Here is a 21,413-nt window from a genome sequence, read left to right as displayed (position 1 = left end):
AGGGGCTCTATGGAGGTGAAACAAAGTCTCTATCTGCCTGAATCCTAACCATGCCTACCCAGAGGTAAGTCCCACTGAATTCAGGAGAGCTTACCTCCAGGTAAGCCTTTGCACATATAGACCCACTGTTCAACACAGTGAATAACTATTGTCTAATTAATGTATAAGGCATGTGCAGCCTTACAGTGCAATCCTAAGAATGTCTACTCAGAGGTAAGCCCCAATGAAAACCAGCTCAGTTCCCCCCAGCCCAACACCAAACCAACTGTGAGAACAGGGTTTTTTTAATGTTATCTGATCATTTTTATTTCATTAATAGCGTAATTGTACAATTATTATTTCTCTTTAACAACCGAAGGTTTGAATTAATGTTAACATACCTCTCTGCCTACATTATAGAATTGTTCTTCTCCTTAGTAATAAGAAAGCCAAGGCTACAATTCTATACCACTTATCTTGGAGCAAGTCCCATTAAACACACAGAGACTTGCTTTTCAGGAGACATGATGTACACTATTGTTCTTAACATTAACTATACAGTGATTTAGAGCCAGTGTGGTGTAGTGGTTAAGGTGTTGGACTACGACCTGGGAGACCAGGGTTCGAATCCCCACATAGCCATGAAGCTCCCTGGGTGACCTTGGGCCAGTCACTGCCTCTCAGCCTCGTAAAAACCCTATTCATAGGGTCGCCATAAGTCAGAATCGACTTGAAGGCAGTACATACAGTGATTTCTTCTGCCAAAGAGATGGCTTAGTGATGTAATTATTGGTTTAATGCAAGTTTTGAAGTCAGTTGTGTAGTTGTGGAGCCTTCAGTTCGACTAGATTATTCATGTTGGTTGATTCTGCATGCACATTGCTTCTCTCTTGGTCTTGCTCACTCACAGGCATTCCTAGGCAAAGAATCCTCTCCTCCCACACACAACAGTCCTGCAATATTGGCCTTGGCTAGCTAGGAAAATAATACTTCTTGTTTGGGGGGGTATTCCTAACCCACTCTGTGTCTTTACTCCCCTCCATTTTTGTTTTGTTTAGAAAGCTCTCCTGTTTTTATGTGTAGAAAACAAAGGGAACAATCATTCACACCCATCATCACCTCAGCATGACAGACTTAGATCAGCCTTTCCCAACCAGTGTGCCTCCAGGTGTTGTTGGACCACAACTCCCATCAGCCTCAGCCAGCATTGCCAATGGTCAGGAAAGATGGGAGTTGTGGTCCAACAACATCTGGAGGTACACGGGTTGGGAAAGGCTGACTTAGAGAATACATAACATTTCTTTCCCTTCTTTCTGTCTGTCAAGTATGTCAGGAAAAAAAGATATCGGTGTCCAAAGAAGTCAATAGTCAATAAAGGATTAAAAATGCAAAATAAAGTTATGTAACCTAGAATAGCCACCAACAAAGTAGGTACATATATTTCAGCTGCTTAAAAAACAACAACCATGGTATTGCTGAATTAAGTGGGTGTTTATAAGTGGTGAATCTCGTCCTAAGAATGTACAAATAGGCAAAAAAGAGGGAAAGTGTCTGGGGCTGCTGGATGTGGATTTGTCCGGCATCCTTAGGGGTACCTTGCATCACATTTTTTTAAAATTCCATTTACATCCCACCTTTCCTCTAAGGAGCTCAAAGTGGTGTACATGGCTTTCCTCCTCTACATTTCATCCTCACAACAACCCTGTGAGAGACAAGTTGGGAGATAGTGACTGGCCCAAGGTTACCCAGTGAGCTTTATGGCTGAGTGGGAATTCAAATCCTGGTCTCCCAGGATTGGACTCCCAGAGTCCAAAACTCTAACCACTACACAACACTGAATGTCATGTCATACTTCCTGAAAGCCCCCCTTCTATACAACTATGAAAGGTGCAGGAGCCCTGTCTTCTTATGTATCCTGGTCATGTGATTATCCATGAGCCTATGATTTAGTTTGTCTGTGCATCTCCAAAAACACTTTGGTGTTTTAAAGATATACACTTCCAGCAAGCCACACTTCCTGAAAGTGGTGCTGATGAGAGATTGCTAGTCCCATTTTCCATATTTTCCCTACTAGATATTTTCTACCTTTTGGTCTAAAGCAGCACTCTATATATGTTTATATCTGTCAGGCCCAGGCTGTGACTCAGGAACCAGACCAACGATTGTAGTTAATTCGTGTTTTATTAGGGTAATGTCCAAACAAAGACTGCATTTTCTCATGAATCAATACAGGGATACAGGTCCTGCGGCATTGGGAGAAAGTTGACAGAGCAAGGGACTTCTTCCCACCTGTTCTTTAAGAAGGGGCCAAACGGGCGCGCAATCTTTCGCTCCTCCTTAACTGCCCCTCAGGTACTGCCCGCCTTCCCCCCCTTCTGTCCTGTCTTTTCAGCTGTCTGCGTGTGCGCGGTGAGGGGGGAAGCATCACCCCCTCCTCTTCTGAAGTTTCCGATTCCAGGATGGGGGATAGGGGAGGGGCTGATGGTAAACTGCCTCCCCGCTTTTTGGCTGTGAGCAGCCCTTCCTCTTCCCCCTCTTGCTCTGAGCCTGAAAGAGGGGGAGGCGTGAGAATGTCCAGGGAGGGCTCAGGCTCCCCGTTGCTAAGCGACCTTATCACTGGCAGTTCCTCTGTTTCGTCTTCGCTCCAAAGGGGGGAAGTTCCTCCCCCTTCCCTCTGCCATCCATCCGAATACTCTTCTCCCAACTCTCCTTGATCCAGCTCCCCGGGATTGGGACCCCAGCTCTGCCTTCCGACAATATCTTACTGCTTAGTAATTGTGATCTGCACATGTGGAACTATGGAGGAGTGGAAGTACTCGATACTATGGGAGGTGCACAAGGGTCTCCCATTCACATAATGGCTAATATGTAAGAGCTGGGAGTAGGAGGGATGAAGAAGCTGTCTATAAGACACTAGCATTTTATGAAGTTCTTCTCTCACACATGCAGCTCTGCACTGGGAATAAATCTTGCCACAGTTTTTTCAGTATTGCTTATATCTTATTTAATGCATAAATTACGGGCAGAACAATCGTACATTGAGGAAGATGGTATAACTTAAGCTCTCTCAAGATGCCAGCTTAAAGGACATTAGATCCTAACTCCATTCAAGAGCCCTTGAGAGGAGAAATGCTGGCTCAGCCAGCAGAGCCCAGCTGAAAGAAAACAAAAGCAACAAAAACAGAGGGTTTTTTTTAGTTTTTTTAGTTTTTATTTAACTACCCCTTTTCTAGCTTAACTTATGCTGGGACTGGAGGTCATAAAAAGAAGCTGAATGGATGCAAGACATGGCATAAATCCCACTCCCCTGCCCCCTCACAACCCTGGAATTGCTCTTTTTTGGAATTTATGCCATCTTAACATGCCAGTCTCAACTGACATGGCTAACTCCTGGCTGAGTTGGGTGAGGTTTTGCTGGCTGAGCTGCAGCTGAGCCGGGATGAGGGACCTACACCTGAGGAGCTTGGCTGAGCTGGGACCCAGCCGGCTCAGCCAGAGAACCGCCATATCCTAATTCCCCCCTGCTCAGTGTAAATACCTATAGGACTGCACCCTAAGTAATCTTCCCATTCTGTATTTCAATAGCCTTTACTCAATATACTTGCTAAAGAGAGGGAGACAGAAATGAATGAATGTCAACTAAACAGAGGCTGATATATGTTCAACATATACTTGGTATATAAAAGCAACCTGCAAGATTTTTTTCCCCACTACAACAATGTTGGAAGAAAGGTGGGAACATAATGGCTCAGAATCTCTATTATGTTACCATATATAATGAGTAATATGAACTACTAGAGAGACACTTATTTTGTCACTTCTAGTAATGTGATGAAAGAAAATGACACCAAAAAATACGTGCCATGACAAAATAAGTGCATCTCTTCCAGGCGTTACTTTTGTATGCATGGTGTATGCATGTACCATGTAGCAAATTTATATCCAAAGCTGTTCTGTATCAAACTTCTGATTACTACAGTGGTAGTATATGACAGGAATAAATGAATTTCATTTAGAGTTTTTTTATACAGTGAATGTATATTTCAATAATATTACATTTACTTACAATTTGAGACACTGTGATTTAGTGCAATTGCATGGCTTTTTTGACTTTGTATCCCAGGAGCTACAAGGTAACCTAAGTGATGGCAAATTTAAAAAGAACATGTTTTCGGATGTATAATTCAAAATTATATGCAGAATGTTTATGGGATAGTAATTAAATAGATGACACCCACATACTGGTGGGGCAAGGTAAAAAATGAAGCTCCCAACTATTATTTCATTTATAGATCCTCCTTTTGCTACTGACAAGTCTCAACGTCTCTTGCTGTCAGGGTTGTATTCAATGTAGCGCTATGGAAATTGCTCTGTCGGTGCAAGCATTTCAGCTTGCTCAGTGGTACAATCTCCCCTCTCTCCCCTCACAGACCGGTCTGGGGTTTTTCCTGATCCTCCGGAGCAGATTTAGGAAGGATGCTGGGGGTGCAAAGGGGGAGGACAGGGGATGGAGAGTCCCATTGTGTTAGCAGGAATCCTTGTGTTGGTTTCTACTATCCCAACAAGTACATTGAATACAGCCCTGAAACTCTGAGCAAAAAAAAAAAAAAATCTTCTGTTATACAGAAAGACAAATAATGACTTGGATCCTAAGATACATTGAACTTATCCTCCCTCCCCACAGCCCCCTGAAAAGCTCTCTGCAGGATTGGGGACCCTCCTAAACAATGAGGATGGGGTGCAGGAGGCTGTTGGAGGAAGGGGAAATCAACCCAAGTAGGGCTTGGATATAAGTAAATGAAAGGACCATTTCCAATCACTTCCTTTTACTTATCTTATCTGCCATTTCCTGAAAGCCTTTCTGGAGGGTAGGGGGCCCTCCTGAATAATGTGGGCTGGAGTATTGGGGGTGGGGCTCGTAACAGAGAACCTAACTGTAGCCATTTTAAAAAAACCCTAAGATGTATTGTGGAGATTGGCATAAATGTCATGTCTTACATGAAAGGTAGTGAGAAATATAAACTTTTACTTCCTTACCCAACTAAAGTCAGTTTTGTTGGCTCTTGCAGATTTGTATCTGAATGGCATGTATGTATGGATCCATTATCAACCTGCACAAAAACAAAACAAAGGAACAAAAAACAGACATTCCATTTGTATTTTTTTCAAGGAAGTTTTAAATATTAAAAAGAAAAAGATTATGAAAATTAGAATAAATAATCAAAATAAAATATTCACAAATATTTTTAGGGAAGGTGATTGAGAGGATTGCGGTACAGCAATTGCAGGTACTCTTGGATGAAACAGATTATCTTGACCCATTGCAATCTGGGTTCAGCCCTGGTTATGGAACTGTTGGGATGCAGAATTGGGGCCCTGTTGTTTCAGAAGAGGAGGAGGAGGAGATCAGTTGGCCAGAGTTGTGTGAAGAAGAGTCAGAGGAAGGGGGGGAATCTCAGAGATAGAGACGTCTCACAGTGGAGACCTTGAAGATTTCACAGAGACAGAAGCTGTGCTTCCCACGCCTCCTCCCCTTTCTCAACTAGAGCAGCTGGAAAGGGAGGGAGATGAAGGGGGAATTCAACTCCCTCCTGATCCAGGGAAAAGTCAGTCTGACGGTTTAAGCACAACTCCCCCCCCCCCCGCTTTCCCCCATACCAGAAGTAGAATCCTCAGAAGGGGAGGGGGCCTCGCTTCCCCCCTCACCACGTACACAAAGACAGCAAAAGAGGGCAAGGGGGAGAGAGAGAAGGGGTGTGGATGAGAGTGCATTGAAGCGGAGTGAGAGAATTTGCCCCAGAAAGGCCCCCTTTTAAGGGAGGGGGGAAGGGATTCCTTGTTCTGTCAACTCTCTTACACGTCGCAGGATATGTGTATTGTGTTGCTTCATGAGAAGATGCAGTTTTTGTCTGGATATTACTTTAATAAAAACTGAATTGCTTTCACCAACTGGTCTGGTTCCTGAGTCCCAACCTGGACCCGACAGTTTGACAGAACCACCTACTCCACCCTCAACGCTTCCACCACTTGAACGTGACAAGATGGAAAAGGGAGCAGCAGGGGGAACAAATCCCACTTCAGAGACAGAAGAAGTGCGGCGACTGAGGAATAATGTAGCAGATTTGCAGGCAGATGTCCAAACCCTGTTGGCGGCAGTTAGGACATTGAAAACTGACAATCAAACCTTGAAAACCATGATAGACCAGATGCGGACAGCTCCTCCAGCCGCTGTGGTGAAGGTTCCTATTGGATTACCGCCAAAATATGCGGGACAGAGTGACCAGCTCTCCACTTTCATGGCTCAATGCGAATTGTATTTGGACATTAAGAATGCAGAATTCCCTAGTGATGTGGCCAAAGTGGCCTTCGTGATCAGCCTTTTGGAAGGGGAAGCTGCCAAATGGGTCACTCCGTACCTGGTGAGGAAGGATGGCCTTCTAGGAAGATATAGAGGATTTATGCAAGCCATGACCGAGATGTTCCAGGATCCTCAAAGAGCTGAGACTGTGGCAAGGCAGTTGGGTGCCTTGAAGCAAGGGAAAGGAACTGTTTCAGAGTACACTAATGCCTTTAAAATCCTGTCCCAGGAAACTGGTTATAATGACGCAGCCCTGATGTTTATGTACTGGAGTGGACTGAATGCCGAGATCTTGGATGAGTTGGCCCGAACTACTCCCCCAACTGATCTGCCTGGACTGATTAGGCTGTGTCTGCAGATCGATCACCGGTTGGAAGGAAGGCGCCTGGAAAAGAAACAGGACGCCCAGAGATATTCAGCTTCAGCATCTCGCAGCAAGGCCCCTTCAACTTCAGGAATATCAGGTAACGTGGTCGAGGGACAGGGAGGGGCTAGGCCGAAGCTGTCAGAAGAGGAAAAAGAGAGGCGACGTCGAGAACGTCTCTGCTTTTATTGTTCGAAGCCGGGCCACGTGGCTAGGGATTGCAAACTTAAAGTAAGGAAAACAGAGCCGTCGGGAAACTAAAGTACCCAGTCCTCATAAAGGCCGGAGGACTGGGGGCTGTGTTGTACAAAGGGCCTCCGGTAGCACAACCACCCTCCAAAGGAGTTTTGGTGCTGCCTATCCGAATTACAACTTCCACAGGATTAGTGTTTAACTCCACAGCGTTAATTGACAGTGGAGCCTCTACAAATTTCATTGATGCAAAGTTGGCAAAATGTTACAGCATTTCCCAGTGGAAACTGGACACCCCCTTGTCCGTGGAAACTATTGATGGGAGACCCTTGAAAGGAGGGGGGGTAACACGAGCCACAGAGGAATTGAAAGTACAAATTCCTGGGCATGAAGAAATCATTTCATTGTATGTGTCTGATCTCTTGAACTTTGATGTGATTCTGGGCATGCCCTGGTTAACAAAGCATGACCCAAAGATAGGCTGGAAGGATCCGGTGGTGTGGTTCACTTCTCAGTACTGTCACAAGAACTGTCAACCAGAAGGAATCACAAACACTCTAGCAGGGGCAGTGCAGGAAGTCAAGGAAGTGATCCTTCCCTTGAAATATGTGGATTTTAAAGATGTGTTTGATGAGAAAGAAGCAGAAACCTTACCCCCTCATCGCCCTTATGACTGTGCAATTGATTTAGTGCCAGGAGCCAGCATTCCATCGGGAAGAATTTACTCTCTTACAGAGAAAGAGAGAGAGGCCTTGAAGGAGTTTTTGGAGAAAAATCTGAAGCGAGGTTTTATTCGGCCCTCGCAGTCCCCTGCTGGAGCCCCCTTGCTGTTCGTGAAGAAGGGAGGTGAGCTCAGACCCTGCAATGACTACCGTGCCTTAAATCAAATCACTATCTCAAACAGCTATCCGCTGCCCCTGATTCCGGAGTTGTTGGACCGACTGCGCTCTGCAAAAATCTTCACGAAACTGGACTTAAGAGGAGCATACAATCTGATCCGAATGAAGGAGGGGGGTGAATGGAAGACAGGGTTTCTTACCTCCTATGGTCAATTTGAGTACTTGGTGATGCCTTTTGGGCTGAGTGGAAGTCCTGGCGTGTTTCAAAAGTTCATGAACGAAGTATTTAGAGACCTCCTGGATAAGTATGTAATTTGTTATCTAGATGATATCCTGGTGTTTTCAAAGAACCAAGAAGATCATGATCAGCACGTCAAAACTGTGTTGGAAAGACTGAGGGAGAACCACTTGTATGCTAAGTTAGAGAAATGTGGATTTGACCTATCGTCTTTGGACTTTCTTGGATATCGAATCTCAGCAGGAGAAGTGGAAATGGATCCAGAAAAAGTGAGTTGTATATTGGATTAGGGTCAGCCTGCCACTAAAAAGGATGTACAACATTTCTTGGGATTTGCCAATTACTACAGAAAGTTCATCCCAGGCTTTTCCAAGTTAACAGCCCCCCTTACTGACTGTTTAAGGGGAAAAAGAAAATTTCAATGGACGGAGAATGCGGCAAGCGCCTTTGAGGAGCTAAAAAGAAAATTCACATCCGAGCCTATTTTGCGTTTTGCTGACCCTACCCGCCCTTTCGTCGTGGAAGCGGATGCGTCGGACTTTGCCATCGGGGGGGTTCTCTTACAACTGGACATGGAAGGAAAGGAGTTGCATCCCTGCGCATACTTTTCCAGAAAATTAAAGGATGGTGAAAAAAATTATACAGTGTGGGAAAAGGAGCTACTGGCTATCAAGGATTCTTTTGAGAACTGGAGACAGTATTTGGAGGGAACTCGGCATCAGATAGAAGTGCGTTCTGACGATAAGAACTTGGAAAGTCTACAAACAGCCCGAAAGCTGAACCAGAGACAGATCCGTTGGTCGCAGTTTTTTGCCAGGTTTAACTTTAAGATTACTTACCATGCCCATGCCAAAAATCAGAGAGCACATGCTCTATCCAGACAACCGCAATACAAAGGAGGTGAAGCTGACAACCAACCCCAGTACGTTGTCCTGCCGGAGAAGCTGGTGTTGGGATTATGTCAGCCTTCATGGGAAGAAGAGCTCAGAAAGGCACAGCAGGGGGATCCATGCATGCAACAGTATATCCAGGAGATGGAACAGAATCAGGATCCAGAAGTAAGTTTCCATTGGAGAGATGGACTGTTGTGGTTTAAAGCTGCCAGATATGTGCCAAAGGGGAATATAAGACTCAGAATCTTGCGTCAATGTCATGACTCTATCACAGCTGGACATTTTGGCATCTTTAAGACCATTCAGAATGTAGCCAAGGACTTTTGGTGGCCCCAAATGCGCAGAGAGATTGAGAGCTATGTAAAATCCTGCTCTGTCTGTATGCGGGCGAAAACAGACACAGGAAAACCGCCAGGGTTGCTGGAGCCGTTACCTACCCCGAACGAACCCTGGAAGGACCTGTCCATGGATTTTATAACTGATTTACCGAAGTCACAAGGAATGACGGCTGTACTGGTCGTCATGGACTCGCTCACCAAAATGGCGCACTTCCTCCCTTGCTCAGGGGCCTTAGAAGCTAGAGAGATGGCCAAGCTGTTCATAAAGGAAATCTACAGATTGCATGGGTTGCCAAATAGCTTAGTCTCGGACCGGGGAACTCAGTTCACAGCTAAATTTTGGAGGGCTGTTTGGAAACAGCTACAGACGGAGTTAAAACTTTCTCCTGCACATCACCCCCAGACGGACGGGCAGACTGAGAGACTGAATGCAATTTTGGAAAGGTATTTACGCTGTTATGTGTCTTATCAACAGACTGACTGGGTTTCCTATTTGCATTGTGCAGAATTTGCTTATAATAATCCCTTGCATACCAGTACTGGACAAACACCTTTGTTTGCTAACTATGGATTCCATCCCAAGGCCTTCCGCAGCAGCAGAGATTGTGCCTGTACCGGCAGCAGGGGAATTTTTACAGAAGCTCCAGGCAGTACAGCAGGTCCTAAAACAACAATTAGACGATGCCAAATTTGAATATAAATGGGTTGCTGATCAGCATTGAAGGGAAGGTCCCCCCTTCAACCAGGAGACAAAGTATGGTTGTCTACCCGCTTCCTCCAGATGCCGGGCAAATGTAGAAAGTTGCAGGACAAGAGAGTGGGGCCCCTTGAAGTAGAGGCACAAATCAATCCAGTGGCTTATCATCTGAAGTTGCCGGATACCTTCAAAACACATCCTGTGTTTCATCGCTCCTTGTTAACGAAAGCAGCCCCTCCCAGTGAGTTACGACCAGTAGAACCTCCAGGGGCACCAATACTAGTGGATGGACAACCTGAGATCGAAGTGGCAGAGATTCTTGATTCCAGAAGAAAGCATAATAAATTACAGTATTTGATTCACTGGAAGGGTTATGGGCCAGCTGACAGATCATGGGAAAATGAGAGAGATGTGCATGCCCCAGACTTAGTGAAAGAATTCCACCAACGGTTTCCCCATCGTCCCAGGCCGACAGGTGGGGGGGAGCACAGCATGGGAGAGGGGATGGTGTTGGGATGCAGAATTGGGGCCCTGTTGTTTCAGAAGAGGAGGAGGAGGAGATCAGTTGGCCAGAGTTGTGTGAAGAAGAGTCAGAGGAAGGGGGGGAATCTCAGAGATAGAGACGTCTCACAGTGGAGACCTTGAAGATTTCACAGAGACAGAAGCTGTGCTTCCCACGCCTCCTCCCCTTTCTCAACTAGAGCAGCTGGAAAGGGAGGGAGATGAAGGGGGAATTCAACTCCCTCCTGATCCAGGGAAAAGTCAGTCTGACGGTTTAAGCACAACTCCCCCCCCGCTTTCCCCCATACCAGAAGTAGAATCCTCAGAAGGGGAGGGGGCCTCGCTTCCCCCCTCACCACGTACACAAAGACAGCAAAAGAGGGCAAGGGGGAGAGAGAGAAGGGGTGTGGATGAGAGTGCATTGAGGCGGAGTGAGAGAATTTGCCCCAGAAAGGCCCCCTTTTAAGGGAGGGGGGAAGGGATTCCTTGTTCTGTCAACTCTCTTACACGTCGCAGGATATGTGTATTGTGTTGCTTCATGAGAAGATGCAGTTTTTGTCTGGATATTACTTTAATAAAAACTGAATTGCTTTCACCAACTGGTCTGGTTCCTGAGTCCCAACTTGGACCCGACAGGAACTGAATCAGCCCTGCTCGACCTGATGGATGGCCCTGATGGATGACCCTTATCAGGAGAAGGACAGGGGAGTGAGACCCTGTTATTCTTACTTGGTCTCTCCGTGGCTTTTGATACCATTTACCATGGTATCCATGTGGGCCAACTTGGTAAGATGGATATTGGAGGCACTGTTTTACAGTGGTTCTGATCCTATCTCCAGAGTCATTTTCAGAGAATAGCACTGGGTGATTATCATTCAGCCCCCGAACATATAACATATTAAAAAGCAATTCCAACACAGACTGGGATAAGGTCTCAACTTAAAAGGCTTGTTAAAAATGGAAGGTCTTCAGTAGGTGCTGAAAAGATAACAGAGATGGCACCTATCTAATATTTAAGGGGAGGGAATTCCACAGGGTAGGTGCCACCACACTAAAGGTCCATTTCCTAAGTTGTGTGGAATGGACCTCCTGATAAGATGGTATCTGCAGGAGGCCCTCACCTGCAGAGCACAGTGATCGACTGGGTATATAAGGGATAAGATGGTCTTTCAGGAATCCTGATCTCAAGTTGTATAGGGCTTTGTACACCAAGACTAGAACCTTGAACTTGGCCAGGTAGCAAATGGGAAGCCAGTGCAATTATTTCAGCAGCAGGGTGACATGTTGGTGATACCCTGCCCCAGTAAGCAGTCTCACCGCCGCATTTTGCACCAGCAATTTGCACTGGACCAACCTCAAGGGCAGCCCAACATAGAACGCATTACAGTAATCAAGCCTAGAGGCTACCAGTGCATAGACAACAGTGGTCAGGCTATCCCGGTCCAGAAATGGACGCAGCTGTCTTACCAGCCAAAGCTGGTAAAAGGCACTCCTAGCCACTGAAGTCACCTGGGCCTCTAGCAATAAAGATGGATCCAGGAGCACCCCCAGACTATGGACCTGTTGTTTCAGAGGGAGTAGGACCCCATCCAAAGTAGGCAACTGACCAATTATCCAAACTCGGGAACCACCAATCCACAGCACCTCTGTCTTGCTAGGATTCAGACTCAGTTTATTGGCCCTCATCCAGCCCACCACCGAGTCGAGGCAGTGGTCCAGGGCTTGCAAGGCCTCTCCTGATTCAGATGTTACAGAGAAATAGAGCTGGGTATTATCAGCGTACTGCTGACACCTTGCCCCAAATCTCCTGATGACTTTTCCCAAGGGCTTCATATAGATGCTAAACAGCATGAGGGAGAAGATGGTACCCTGTGGCATCCCACAGCACAACTTCCAGGGAGCCAAAAGAAATCACCCAATGCTATTATCTACCTTGGAGAAAGGATTGGAACTACTGTAAAAGAGTGCCTCCAATACCCATCTCACCAAGTCAGCCCAGAAGGATAACATGGTGAATGGTATCAAAAGCTGCTGAGATCAAGAAAGAGTAACAGGGTCGCACTCCCCCTGTCCTTCTCCCAATAAAGGTCATCCATCAGGATGACCAAGGCTGATTCAATCCCATAACCAGGCTTGAACCCAGACTGGAATGGGTCAAGATAATCTGTTTCATCCAAGTGTACTTGCAATTGCTGTGCCACAACCCTCTCAATTACCTTCCCTAAGAAGGGGATATTTGTGACCGGTCGGTAATTGTCACAGACCAATGGGTCCAGGGTGGGCTTTTTCAGGAGTGGTCGGATCACCACCTCTTTTAGGAAAGCTAGAACCACTCCCTCCTGCAATGATACATTGACCACACTCTGGCTCCACTTGGTCAAACCCCCTCGTCAAGCTTTAATAAGCCAAGAAGGGCAAAGGTCGAGAGGAGACATTGCTGGCAGCAGCATCGCAAGCACCTTGTCTACATCATCAGGCCACATCAACTGAAACTGTTCCCAAGAAGTTGCACTGTACACCTTACTGGGAACTATAGTAGATGTGCATGGGGCATCAAGACTGCTACAGAGGTGAGCAACTTTACCTTCAAAGTGCCTTGCAAACAAATCACAGTGGGCCTCGGAAGGGTCTAAAACTCCATTGCCTGGAGTTGATGTCAACAATTCCCTGACAGTACAGAAAAGCTCCACTGGACAGCTACTTGAGGATGTGATGGAGGCACAGAAGTGGGCCTTCTTTGCCGCCCTCACCGCCACACAGTAGACACGGTTATAATGTTCTACTTGTGCCCAGTCAGCCTCACAGCACGACTTTCGCCACTTGCGCTCTAGCCATTGTCCAGCCTGTTTCATTCTGTTTCTCAAAGTTCTGTTTTTCAGTCAGCACTCCCCATGCTATGTGCCAAACCTCTTTTGAAACTGAAGAAGATTTGAAAAGTAATTAGTGATATAACATAGTGGTCTGCTACTTAAAGAGAAAAGGGGAAAATCTCAAACTTTGGGTTCACCAAAACTGTAATCCAAAAAGCTATTTTAAGTCTAGGTACTATTCAAAAGTAAAATATACAGACACATTGCCATAAAGAAGCATAAGAGAAGACAAAGAAAAATGATACAGCAGGAAAATTAATTGGGGAAGGCCTAAGAAAAGTTTTTAATAGGTTTTCATATAACACATTGAGCTTAAATAACCTGAACAGTGTACTAAGGAGAGACAAAATAATATATTTTCCTGGTTAGTTTAACTCAATATCTGCCATCTTAGTTGTAACCAAGCTTTATGCTATGATATTTTCACTGCCTCTTTTACTGGGTCTTGCTTATTTTGATACAGTGGTGGGTGGGTGTCTAATGATTTATTAAGCAGTTCTACAACTTTTTCAGCTATGATTTTTCTGTTACATTAAGTGCTGTTGATTGAGTGTATGGGGAAAGTGCATCGCATGGCAGGGAAAACCGTGGTTAAAATAAAAGCAACTATTCAATATCATCATGAACTTAAAAAAAAAAATACCGACAAGGCTTGCCTGTAGTGGAAACACAGAAACATAAAACAAAGCAGACCATGGTTGGGCAGTAAAATGTATAACCCATCTTGCATATCCCTTGATAAAAGGGGAGAGAGGCATGATATGTAGTTTGAGACTGTTAAAATGGAAACTCTTCCCTAAAGAAAAAGGAAAAAAGTAACACACTTACCTCTTGTGTACAGACATTCAGTTTACCTCCAACTGGTAAAAACTGTCCCAGTACAGATGTTACCGAATTGTTTGCATCTAAAAAGAAAATCTTATTTAATTGAGGTCAGTACAATGCATAGATTTAAAGAATAACTTTTATTTTTTATTTTATTAAAAGATAAATTTGTTTTTATTTATTGGATTTATATACTGCCTTTTTGCTAAGGCACCCAAGGCAGTTTACAATTTTAAAATACTAAAACAAATAAATTATATAAAATGTAGAGTGACAGAGTCTGTTCAGGCCAACTGGGAGCTGATGGCACAAGCTCCCTGGCCTGGGCTCCTTCGTTTCTCTCTTCCCTCAGGTAACACAGGGCTCCATGGAAGGTCAGGATGAGCTGCCCCAACATCTCTCTCAGCCTATTGCTGGTTCTGTCAGGAACCAATGGTATGTGTGCTCCCTGGCCTAGGCTCTCCCACTTATGCCTTTCCTCAGGGTATACAGGTCTTTCTGAAGCAGACCCAAGAAAATAACCTATATTTCAGATGAATTAAGTCTAGTAAACAGTTAATCTCCAGTAGTGCATGGTGTGGTGGGGCGGAGGTGCTTACCTGAACTCCCAGAAGGTGAGTCGCTGCTGCTTACCTGGAGGGGGAGAGCTGAGGCGACAGCAAGGTAGGAATGCACCGCTCAAGCCAATCTGGCATTCCTACCAGTGCATTTGCACTATGCCACCCTCTCCACAGCTTCTCTCTCTCCTTTCTAATAAGCAGCAATGATTCCCCTGTTGGAAGTTCAGATAAGTGTCTCCAATCAACCATACCATTCACTACTGAAAATCTCTTAAATTTTTATTTTTGTTAAAGAAATAAACATTTAATGAGTCTGACATTTTTCTTATATTTATCTTTATCTTTGTATTTCACACAAACACAAAAAGCATGAATCTGAACAGAGGGGAAAACCCACACAAGAAGCTTCTGCAGCACAGGACACTGGTAGCTCAGTTATAAAGCATATGCCTTGCATGCAAAAGGTACAAGTTCAATCCCTGAGATTTTCAGAGAGGGCTTGGAGAGACTCTAAAAATGTGGAGAGCTGCTGCCAGTCCGTGTAGATAATATTGAGATATATGGGTCAATGATGGGATAAACCAACTTCCTATGTTCCCAAAGTAAGAACAACAGCAACTTGGAGCTCATGCCTCTGAAGCTGTATCTAAAACATTTTTCCTAGCAGTCCCAGCGCATACTGTATACACCTCCTTGTTCCTGAATGGGAAGCTTTCATTTTTATTTTTCTGAATTTGTACAAATCTAATCCTCTTCCCCAAGTTCAAAAATTAGATGCACTGTGCTAAACATTATGTCTGCAAAAGAGAAAGGACTTTTCTGGGGATAGTGAAATGACTTACAGAATAATGAAGGGGCTGTGTTTAGTTTCTTCTTCTAAAAAACTAAAGGTGTGCATGCACATGGGTGCACTCGTCACTATCAAAAGTAAAGAGGTCAAAATAAAAAAAGCTAATAATAATAATTTTTAAATAGGAACAAAAGGGTTGTAGGTTATGTGATGTGGACTGCACCTTCTTTTTGGTGACAATCAGTAACAGCTTGCATGAAAAAAAAGGTACTGGTCTGAACTCCGGATGCACTATGAACCATGATTATCTCCAGCTTCACATATAAACACATTTATGCTGCAATCCTATGCCCCTTACATAGGAGTAAGCCCCACTGAATAACTTATGAATAGACACTGTTAATCTTAGGTCTAGGTTTTAAAAAATGTACTGTAATACTGAAATTGCAAATAGTTTGGGGAAAAGGTTCTTTGAAGGCATGTTAAACATGTACAATTGGTAAATTTTTGGCCAGTGATTCCCTTGACAATCATGATTTCTGAAAAGAAACCCAAGATAGATTTCTTCTTCTCAGATTTTCTACCTTTGTCATCATTCAAGACAGAGTGATTGCTATAAAACAATCTTATTGTGACAAGAATAATTATTGAAATGTTACCCTCACTATACTAATCTACTAAAAATCTTGGTACCCAAGTATATCATCAGTTCATCAGATTCCTTTATAGTTGATGAAACAGTGACATCAGGTGGATGGTTTGTAGAAATGCAGACTGTTGAGTTCTATTAAAATTTATCCCACTAAGCTCATGCTTTTGTATGGGTACACTGGATTTTCCCAGTGCTAAGTACATTATATTTTAGAACTTGCAAAATGTGATGCTTCACCCAGAAATAGGTTTCAATTTAAATTGCCCTATGGATCATTTTATTTGAGTTTTATAGATTCCAGTTTGAAATTGCCTCTGATGAAGCTTGCTGAAAGTATACAGACAGGATCTGGAGTGTTAATAAAAAAATGAGACATAGCACCCAAGTAGATGATGGTTAGGTGATAAGACTATTTAGCATATTCTGCAAATCCTTCCACGTACACAATAGAAAGAGGCATGACCGTGGTGGCTGTATCTGAGTGACGATTCAGGTCCCCACATACCCATATCTTTTTTGTGAGGAACTACATTTTAATTTCAAGGGAAATATGTTCTTAGTGCTTGTCCACTTCCTTGCTGTGCTATCTGAACACTGTAACACAAAACATCTTAACTTTTTACAAAAAGCAGCAGTGCTACAGTTCCCCCCCCCCCAGTATTCATTCATTTCGTGCCCTTTAGGGTTTTTTTTTTTTTTTTTTTAGGTTTTGAATGCCTCCCTTTATTTATGTTAACTGTTCTGACCAAAGATGCTAAAGACAGTTTTCAACAGTATACAAACATTAACAATAATGTTTTAACAATAAAATAATTCAAATATACAAGTAATTATCTTGTATATTTGAGTACATATAAATTACAATAGTGTGTGTGTGTTGGGGGACAGGAGAGTCCAGCAAAACTGCCTCTTATGCATTATGTGAGGACAGAATAAATACTACTGGTTTCTAATAGGGAGCTGTGGGAGTTTTGCACTAAGAGTCACACCAGAAAAATTGCATGGATGCAGTTAACATGCTGTTATGTAAACAGCAGCTGCAGGAATACCTTAAGAACCCTGGGATTATGGAGTACCAAGCTGCTATTTATCTTTCAAAGAAAACTTACATTGGCATCAACGGTGACTTCCCTTGAAATTTAAACAGCAGCTTCAGAGAGGAGATTTTTGTTAGGACTGCAGCAGGGAGAGAAAGGTTTAAAATTCCACTCCCCACACACCAGTATATAACAAAAAATAAATTTCATGTGGATACCTGTTTGGATATCTGGAGGCTTATATTAATTTATATGTTTGACTTAAGGTGGATGTACTGATGGTTATTCTATCCTTAATGTGAGCTGATGGTGGTTATTATATATTATTTCTTTTTTCTTTCATTTCTTTTTAAAATGCATGTATGTATTTATTTATTTTATCATCTTTTCCCTTTTTCTCCCTCCCTTTTTTATTAAAGTTGTGAATAAAAATATTAATTAAAAAAACCCCAACCCCAAAAAGGTACACATTAATTACATTCACACAATTAATGCCATGTCTAGTTAGCACTAAGAATAAAATGCAGTTGGGATGCACTTCCTCAAGGGCACAAAAATTGTGAGGAAATACTATTAAACGTTTAATTAAGTTTCAATTAAGGATGCATGAGTATATTGCTGAACATATTCCACCATCATAGATAAATCTACCTTTATAATTACATAGGAAAATGCTACTACATAATAATTAGCTGGGATAGTGTCTCATATTGTTTACATTTTCCAAAATTTCAATACCTGGCTGAAGATACTTATGCTGGTCTTGATACTGGGGGACCAAATGAACTGCTTTCAATTCTTTTGTGTCCGTATTGTTTATACAGAGTATATGAGTACCACCCTTTAACTGGCAGATTATCTGAATTGCATAATCAACAAAAGAAGTCATCATAGTAAAATGTACATTACGTTCCTTAAAATGAGCAGTAAAACTTCATCAAGATGCAACCTAATAAAACGTGGATTGAAATAAAAAAACCCTTAAGAGTTCTCTAACAATTCAACAATGAAGTGGCCATACATATTTCCTGCAGGAGGGCATTCCACAAACAGGATCAACACTGAAAATGTCTTGTCCCTGGTTTCTGTCAACCTAACTTTTCTTACTAAAGGGCTAGAGAGCAGAGCCTCGAAACAACCTCAGGAAGGTTCATGCTAATGCAGGTGGTGCTTCAAATAGCCTGAACCCAAACCATTATGACTTTATAAAAGCCACAGTCAGCACTTTAAACTGGACCTGGAAACAAACAAGCAGCCAATGTAACAGTACAGAATTGGTGTAATGTATTCTGACCATTTGATCCCCACTACCATTCTTACTGCCACATTCTGTACTAATTGAAGTGTCTTGGGTGTGTTTAACGGCAGACCTACATAGAGTGCATTACTGTAATTTAACATAGAAACAACCAGAGCATGTGTCACTAAGGCAAGTTCTGCTTCCTCCAGATAAGATTGTAGTTGAGAAACCAATCAAAGTTGATAAGAGGCATTCCTGGCCATAGATGCCACCAGTGCCTCCACTGATAATGCTGAGTCTTAGGGTAGAAATGGGGAATCTCAGGCCCAGGCCTGAGCGCCAAATGTGGTCCTTCAGTCTTCTCTATCTGGCCCTTGGGACTCTCCTCACTGGTTCTGCTCCATGCTCCTCTGGTTTTTTTCTAGGTTAGAATGTGTTTTGAAATTGTAATAATGCCTGTTTCTCTTATTCTTATTAATTAATAGCAGAATTTATATACTGCCTTTCATTTCAAGAAGAAATACCAAGAAGTTTGTGTAGAAACCTCTGACTTTGAACAGTAGGCTATAGTCCAGCCACACAAAAGTTAGGATTCACATCCATTGCCCCACCCATGACTGGCATATGGCCCTTGAAAGGTTTCTACCAGAGAATGTGGTCCTCAGGCTGAAAAAAGTTCCCCGCCCCTGCTTCAAGGGGAGTGCAGAACCAGTTGTACACCATGCAGCTCAGCAGATTTCTCAACCCACAGGACTTCCATTTTATCAGAATTAATCATCAGCTTGTTTGCTCTCATCATCCCCAAACAGGCTCCAGAAACCCATTCATAACTTCCACTAGCTTCCTGGGATTAGTTTGAGGAAAAGAGATGTAGAACTGTATGTCATCTGCATATTGATGGCACTGCAGACCAAATAACTAGATGGCTTATCCCAATGATTTCATATAGATACTAAAAATCATAGGGACAAGATAGAACTTGAGTAACCCCAAAGGCCCAATGGTCAAGGGGTGGTACAGAAGTCATCCAGCACTGCCTTCTGGATCCATAATCTCAGAAAAGATAGAAGCCACTGCATACTGTGCCTCCAAGTCCCACCCTAAGCAGGATGATTCAGAAGGGTTAAATAATCCAGGAGAGGTCCAGGAAAACCAATGGAGAGGTCCAGGAGAACTAACAAGGCTACCCTCCCCATATCCATTCCCCAGCATAAGTCACCCACAAGGTGAACCAGTGGTCTCCATTGCAAACCCAGTCTGGAAGCCACATTTGAAAGGACTGAAATAATCAGTGTCTAAGACACCTGAACCCTCACTGAATTCAGAGGGTCTTGTTTCTGAGTAAAACTGTTTAGGACTGCAGTTTTATGCAATGCATAATTAAAAAGATAACATAGCAGCTGATGAGAAAAAGCACCTGGAGCAAAGCCAAGGAAATATATTGGGTGGAAAAGACAGATTAGATGAAGAAGGTGGCAGACCATAATGTTGCCCTGGAGAAGCATCTACTTACCATTAGTAGATGGAAATAAAAGGAAAGCCAGATGAACACACAAAAAATACACCAAATCTGTTTGTTTCATATAGTGAAGAGTACAAACAGAACTATCTTGTGGTCACCACCAAGAGGAAACTACTCTACCAACAGTTCCATTGTAATATACAACAAAAACTTTTTTCTTATACAAGTTGTGCCATCAGAAAGATAGTAGTTACCACTTGAGGACTGGAATAATTTCTCTGTGAACAGGTAGGTTCCTCCATTGCATTTTGTGAAGCAGCTAGGGTGTGGCTCATTTCATCATCATTTGAATTTTGAAAAACTGCTTCATCTGAGTCATTAGCTGTAATGCTAACAACTGCTTCTCTGACCTCGGCCTGAAATATAATCAATTTCATATTTGAAAGGACACATATTATATTGCAATGTTAAGAAAATGAATGAAAAAGAACTAAAGCTATTTAAATAACACATTTGATAGGAAGCATTACGATCAAACTGATTTGTAAAACAGTGAAATTGTAATTATTACAATTTTTTTAAAAAGTTCAATTTACTTCTAAAGAACAACAAAGAAAACATGGGGAAATAATCTGAAAGGAATAATTACATTTCCACACTGCCTTGAGGCATATAAATAACAGTACCAATAAATTACAGAAATATTAATTCCACTGGATGCTTAGAATTCAATACAGGCATTAACTCTTCAAGGGTTCTATATCTGTGTCCTATAAGCATCATTTGTTTGTAAGAACATACAGCAAGAGGAGTCCCACTTAATTATACATACCCAAGGTCCTTTTAGTGTTCCATCCTGTTTCCAAGAAGAGCCAGCCACACACTTCCAGGAAGCCCACAACCTGGATGTTCAGGTGACAGATATGGCCAGGGATGTTTGCCCAACTTTGATTCATACATTGGCTTCATCCATTCCTAGATAAGTCAGGTCTGATCATGTTGACCCACACCTTAGTTATCTTTTAGTTGGATTACTGCAATGTTATGTGTGTGTGGTTGTCTTTGATGAATGTTCAAAAATCTCAGCTGATCCAAAATATTGCAGCCAAATTGTTGACTGGAATTGATTATCAGGAGTATTTTACTTCCTTATTACAATGGCATAATTGGTTTCTTGTCTGTTTGGGGCCCAAATTCAAAGTGTTAGTTATTATCTTTAAATCCCTAAATTTATTGAGACCAGGGTAGCATAAGGACTATCTCCTCCCATATAAACCTGCCAGATCACTAAGACCTTGAAAAATCTCATTCACATCCCTCCAACATCTGAACTGCTATTGGTTGGGATGAAGTAGGGGATCTTTTTTGGTGACTATGCCTTTGGAACTCTTTCCCCAGGAAAACCTGCCCCATGATCAAGTAGTCATTATATACTTATATTTCAATTTCCATGAAGCTTTTGATGAAGTCCCTCTCCAAAGGCTCCTGAGCAAACCCAGCAGTCTTAGGATAAGAGGACAGCAATTGTCTCCATGTTCTGTTTGTTTGTTTTAAAGCATTTCCATTCCAGCTTTCCAG

The 21,413-nt window shown here is 42.9% G+C and overlaps 1 protein-coding gene across 1 annotated transcript in view; it reads right to left on the bottom strand.

Annotated features, from left to right (window-relative positions):
- Positions 1-21,413, bottom strand: part of TESMIN (testis expressed metallothionein like protein) — a 38,961-nt gene that overhangs the window by 8,117 nt on the left and 9,431 nt on the right. The window contains exons 5-9 of the mRNA XM_061613073.1: positions 20,090-20,251; positions 17,872-17,992; positions 14,098-14,174; positions 5,017-5,090; positions 4,046-4,117 (exon numbers count right to left, since the gene is read on the bottom strand). Of these exons, the coding sequence (XP_061469057.1) occupies positions 4,046-4,117; positions 5,017-5,090; positions 14,098-14,174; positions 17,872-17,992; positions 20,090-20,251 (506 nt within the window). The remainder of the gene's footprint in view (positions 1-4,045; positions 4,118-5,016; positions 5,091-14,097; positions 14,175-17,871; positions 17,993-20,089; positions 20,252-21,413) is intronic.

This window comes from Rhineura floridana, chromosome 2 (assembly GCF_030035675.1).
Source record: "Rhineura floridana isolate rRhiFlo1 chromosome 2, rRhiFlo1.hap2, whole genome shotgun sequence".
NCBI classification, from domain to species: Eukaryota; Metazoa; Chordata; class Lepidosauria; order Squamata; family Rhineuridae; genus Rhineura; species Rhineura floridana.
Note: the sequence above shows the minus strand (reverse complement) of the source record. Positions and strands in the feature narration are given on the sequence as shown.